This window comes from Octopus bimaculoides, chromosome 15, assembly GCF_001194135.2.
Source record: "Octopus bimaculoides isolate UCB-OBI-ISO-001 chromosome 15, ASM119413v2, whole genome shotgun sequence".
In the NCBI taxonomy this organism is placed as follows: Eukaryota; Metazoa; Mollusca; class Cephalopoda; order Octopoda; family Octopodidae; genus Octopus; species Octopus bimaculoides.
In genome coordinates this window covers 52,167,075-52,173,205 of record NC_068995.1, presented here as the reverse complement: position 1 = coordinate 52,173,205, position 6,131 = coordinate 52,167,075, and the positions used below count along the sequence as shown (strand labels likewise).

Here is a 6,131-nt window from a genome sequence, read left to right as displayed (position 1 = left end):
CTTTGTGTCAAGTACTGAGAGGCTAAAGCATGATAAAGGGACAGGATAAGGGGCAATTAACATCACAAAATAAAATAAAAACGGAATCACCAAGCAAAGAAATACAAAAAGTGAAAGAGGTGGACGGAAAATTAAGGGTTTTATATCTTGACCAATTGAGAGGTCCCAAACCCCAGTTGAACCGTCCAACTCATGCTAGCATGGAAAACGGATGTTAAACGATGATGATGATGAGATCCATTGTCATTTGAACTAAGATTAACCCAAGAATCTCTGAGATTGTGACAATATGGTCAAAAATCCAGTGGAAAGCAAAGGTACAAAAAAAAAAAAACTCTGATCAGGGCAAAAAAAGAAATGATATGCAATATATGATTCAGTATGCTCTTGTTTTACCTTTGTTTTTTTGTCTTTATTCATTGCCTTGTTTTGTTTTTTTCCTTATATTGCTATTTAATCTGATGGAGATTTGACTGCTATTTCTGACAAGTGGAGTTACCACCTTGAGGTTCTATTGTTAGCCTATCGTTATCATTATGTTGATGATGAGAGTGCTTTTGTGAACGAGTAGTGACAGACAGAAAAGAAAGATAAAAATTAACAAATATACACACATACATATAAAACCTGAAATTTACTCTAAACCATCTTACCTTTAATTTTACCATCATCCAAATTGCTGCATTTAAGAGGGGAAAAAAGATAAAAAAAACAATAAAAAAACATGAATAAATATATTTTTGTCTTTCATTTGCCTTCCATTTAAAAAATAATTCTATTAAATTGTTTTTCAAAAATGTCAAAAAAAAAAAATATTGGAAGATGTCAATCTTTATTACACTTCCTTAATTAAATGCAGGTCTTCATTAATTGAAGCGCTGTTGAGAGAGGTCAGTCAACACGCCCATAATACCAAAGATTCTTTGAAAGCTGCCATAATCAGAGTAATGTCCAAAATGAACCAGGACCACCTGTTTCAAGCATGCAGATGATTTAGATCTCATATAGAGGCAGTTGTTGAAGCTGAAGGTGGCTTTATTCAATAACATTATAGAAAAGACAGGTTATTTTTATCCTCATAATAAAGTTATTATTTGTTATTATATATCTGTTTTTGAATAAACATAAATCCGTCCTCAAATGTCTTACGCACCCTGCATATATAATTATTATTCAAGGCAGTTTCATTTGACCCCCATGCAACTTAACAAAAGCCTGGCTTGTGAGGTACAGGCAGCCACCTTGAGCCTAATGAACAAGGTTTCTGCAAGGAGCCTAAGAACTATGGAACTTTAACTGTTTTAAATAATAATACATGTAACCCCTATTAAATAAGTTGAGTGCCCCTTTTCTTTCGTTTGTCCACTCATAAGCTGATTTTGTGCCTGACATTCATTACTAAAGGCTAATTTTAATCTAGATGGTCCCTTCTACCAAACCTGACTCCATAATAATAATATCTACTAGTAGTAATATTTTCAGTTATAGCTAAAGTACTTTTGTGGATTGCTTTTAAGATTGGTTTCAAATTTTGGCACAAGGCCTGCAATTTTGGGGGAGGGGTTAAGTCAATTACATCAAACCCAGTGTTCAACTTACATTTATTTTATTGATCTTGAAAGAATGGAAAGCAAAGTCAACTTGGCAGAATTTGAACTTAGAATGTAAAGACATGAAATGCTGCTACAGATTTTGGTTAACGATTCTGCAGTGTTAACGATTCTTGCTGCCTTGATTGCTTTAAATATTACTTGCTTCCGAGCACTAAAACCCTTTTTTCCTAAATAGGCACCACAGAAATTGCATCTGATATATTTATGTGTCTTTTATGGCATCAAATGCAGTATTAATCCTGAGAGGAGAACAATCAGTTAGGGAGAGAAAAAAACAAGCACTAAAAACATAAAGCATGGAACTTTAGAAATGGTCAGGTAGAAGAATATGAGGACGTGGCACCTGTAAACAGAAAAAGAGAGAAAAATACAACAAAAACAACAAACTTAGAAGCAAAAATAAAAATGAAATAAAGCAAATATTTTTGTTACCTGGGTGCTTACACCAAAATCACATAGCTTCACTTCTCCTTTGGAATTGACGAGGATATTAGACGGTTTCACGTCTATGGAGAAAGTGAAAGTAAAACAATGATATGGTCAATCCACGTTGCTCCATAAGGAGCATAAGGCTGTTTTCCTGGTTTCTCTGGAGTATACGTTCCCTCCTGGATGGGACGCCAGTACACTGCAGGATTACTCCCTGTTACCAGTGGAGTGGACTGGAGCAATGTAAAATGAAGTGGTTTGCTCAAGAACACAACGTGTTGCCTGGTCCAGGAATTGAAACCACAATCACATGATTATGAGTCCAACACCCTAACCACTAAGCCATGCACCTCCACAAAAAGCAAACGTAAAAAAAAAAGACAATATGGAATACAAATGGCAAAAGTTTTCTAAGCTGGAGGAGGAGGAGGTATACACTTGATTTGACTGAGCCCAGTACACAACTGGTACCATATTTTGGGGGGAGGGGTTAAGTCAATTACATCAACCCCAGTGTTTCACTGGTACTTAATTTATTGACCCTGAAAGGATGAAAGACAAAGTCAACCCCAGCGGAATTTGAACTCAGAACGTAAAGACATGAAATGCTGCTAAGCATTTCACCTGGCATGCCAATGATTCTGCAAGCTCGCTGCCTTAATAATAACAACAACAACAACAATAATAATAATAATAATAATAATAATAATAATAATAATAATAATAATAATAATAATAATGATAATAGTAATAATAATAAATTATTAGACTGGCACAAGTCCAGAAATTTAATGGTGAGAGAACAATTGATAATATTAATCTCATTTCGTGACTGGTATGAATTTTATTGACCCATAAGGATGAAAAGCAAAGTTAATCATGGCAGGATTTGATCTCTGTATATAAAGGGTTGCAACTAAATACCACAAGGTATTTTATCCAGTTCTCTGACAATTCTATCAAGTTTTAACACATGTGTAAGAAGACTGGAAAGAACTTTACCTCTGTGTAAGATTTTCAGACTCCACAGGTATTGCAACCCTTGCACGACCAAACAGGTGATTTTACCGAGGACTGACTGTGGCACTTTTCCATATTTGTCTAAGGAACCACCTGAAGAACAAAAAAAAAATGCAAGAACAGAATTGTCAGAGTTTAAGCTTTTGAATTCATGAGTAGACTTCAGTGACTGATTTCATTTGACTATTCTCCTTGAAGACACAAAAGTCAATGGCCACAGGGTTTTCTATCTCCATCCTGTGGCCTCCCACTCGCTCTCTCTCTCTCTGTCTCTCTTTCTGTTGCACTTTCTTCAGGTGAAGCAACCGTGTATTTTCTTTGCGGTAGCACACCTGTTTCTGTTTTCATTCCTGATCTTTCTCTCTCCGGCCAGGTAACCTTGTACTTCCTCCACAGCAAGACACCTGTATCTGTCTCACTGTCACCAATGCCTCATCCCCTCTTAAAAGTTTTTGTCTTGCAAGTACTTGGTGACCCTGTCAATGCAGGTGCCACTTAAAAGCACTCAGTCCACACTGTAAAGTGGTTGGTGTTCAGAAGGGCATCCAGCTATAAAAACTGACCTCGCCTGTGTTTATGCCACGTAAAAAGCACTAAGTCCACTCTGTTGAGTGGTTGGTGTTAGGAAGGGCATCCAGCTGTAAAAATCCTGCCTAAACAGTCACAGAAGTCTGGTGCAGGCTTCGGCCTGGCTGGCTTTTGTGGTACCATCTCACCCATGCTAGCATAGAACACGGACGTTAAATGATGATTATAATGATGATGATGATGATGAGCTCACTAATTGGCAGGAGCATTCTTATTTTCAGTTTTGAGCACAAAAGCATGTGGTCACTCATTTCTGCATCTTCCAAGGTTATAGTTGAATGAAATCGAGCCAATGTTCCACCCACAGGCATGTGTCTGAGTGTATTGGTGTGCATGTAGATTCAAAGATTGCTTAAAAGGAAATTTTCATGGGAGACTTACCATCCATGAATTCTGTACAAATTGAGATGCGGTTCTCAACAAAAAATGCTCCATAAAATCCTATAATAGCAGGTGAATGGCACTGTAAATGAAGGACAAAAAATATGGATGAATTACATGTGTGTATGTGTGTGTGTGTATGTATGTGTGTGTGAGCATGAGTGTGTGCGTGTGTGCACGTACATGCATGTATGTGTATAGGAAAATTGACGAAAAGAGTACAGTGGGGATGTGAAAAAAATCTGACACTTTGGACAGAATTTTTCTTCAAAGTAAAGTTGAAAGGAGTGAAAGCAAAGAGAGACGATGAGTAAACTGTTGTCTAAATTACGCAAACATGAAAATAACACTGACACCACAATTTAACCAAAATTACATAAAAATATCTAGAAATACTAAAGAGTAAATTTACTCAATAAAATTGCCATTAGCTTCAACCACAGCCCCTAAATGACTGCACCTCTTCTGGATGGAATCCTTGTTTAAGTTGGTGAATGTTGCCATAATCCTTGCCTTCAGTTCATCTTTGGTGTTACAAGGAGTTTTGTTGGTCTCTCACTCAACTGCACCCCACACATAATAATAACGAAGGGGGCTGCAGTCTGGAGAGTTAATTGGCCAGATGTTAGGGGTAATATGGTCACAGATATTGTCTGACAGCCATGACTGGCTTCTCTTGCTTGTGTAGCATGGTACAGAGTCCTGTTGCTAGACATAGGGTCTTCTAGTAGTGAACCTCTTAATTCAAAGCAACACTACATCCTCCAGGCACTTGATGCAGGCCTCCTTGTTGAGTCTGAGGCCGTGTGGGAAGATGGACGAAGGCATAACATCGCCATCACTAGTGACCACTCCAAGCACCATGATGTTGACTGGATGTTTGATTTTTATCACTTTTGGTACATGCTCTCTCCTCAGATTGACACCCAAACACTCTGAAATGTTTGTACTGGAGCTTCTGGTGTAAATGCCAAGCAGTACAGCATATCGTTTCCAAATTTCTGGCAGAGTGAATTGTGTCATGATGCTGTTTATCTCACAGATGGTGCCCAACTGACCCTACTATACTGTGCAGTCAACAAAATCAAAAACAAACAATGCACATGCGTGAAATTAAAAATATAAAATGGTGACAATTTACTCATCACACCCTGTACACACACACACACACACACACACACACACACACACACATATGTATGTATACATGTATGTGTGTATGAAATACAGATTACTTGTTCAGAAGAGTAGAGGCTATAGTAGTGGTGGTGGTGGTGAGACAGATAAAACATGGTAATATAGTTTACCTGACAGAGTATTTCCAACTCCGAAATAATTTCAGACTGAGTTTCCTGAGTGACATCTAGTTGAATGACCTGTGGCGACAAGATGATATAGTCAATATACTAGTGTGAGTGTCTGCTGAATATATATATATATATATAGGCACGTGAGTGAATGGACAAATGAAAAAAGTGACACTCAACACATTTAGAAATGACACTGATGAAACTAGCATTAACTCTTTGGGTCATTCAATTTCTCTCAACTAATTAACGAAATGAGTGAGTAAACCTATCAATAACGAACCTATAATTTCTAATGGAAACAGCTGTAAGCCACATTTACTGCAATAAAGGAAAATATTATTTACACTTTGTCTAATCATCATCATCATCATTATCATCGTTTAATGTCCACTTTGAATAAAAGTGATGATGATGACAATGATGATGATGATAAGGAAGAGGAGGAGGAGGAGACAAGGCATAAATAATAGTCATTACATATTTTTCTTTATTGATATATATTTATATATATATAAAATGTGGTCTGGAGTATGTGCTACACACACACACACACACACACAAAGAAAAATGTCATAACTGGAATGTCTTTTGATGATGTGTTCGCTCACCCTGCATCCCTGCCAGGGTTGATTTCAATTTAAACCCAACAACAACATCAAAAACATGAACAATTCAAGGGGCCATTCGAGGAAATACTTACTTTCACAGCCATTATTTTCTGAGTTGGTATATGCAGGGCTCTGTAAAACAAAAACAAAGAAATTATATATAATATATATATATATATATA

The 6,131-nt window shown here is 36.9% G+C and overlaps 1 protein-coding gene across 1 annotated transcript in view; it reads right to left on the bottom strand.

Annotated features, from left to right (window-relative positions):
* Positions 1-6,131, bottom strand: part of LOC106870780 (dual specificity mitogen-activated protein kinase kinase 5) — a 25,014-nt gene that overhangs the window by 9,152 nt on the left and 9,731 nt on the right. Inside the window, exons 7-11 of the mRNA XM_052973423.1 lie at positions 6,042-6,081; positions 5,339-5,407; positions 4,032-4,113; positions 3,045-3,155; positions 2,046-2,119 (exon numbers count right to left, since the gene is read on the bottom strand). Coding sequence (XP_052829383.1) covers positions 2,046-2,119; positions 3,045-3,155; positions 4,032-4,113; positions 5,339-5,407; positions 6,042-6,081 — 376 coding nt within the window. The remainder of the gene's footprint in view (positions 1-2,045; positions 2,120-3,044; positions 3,156-4,031; positions 4,114-5,338; positions 5,408-6,041; positions 6,082-6,131) is intronic.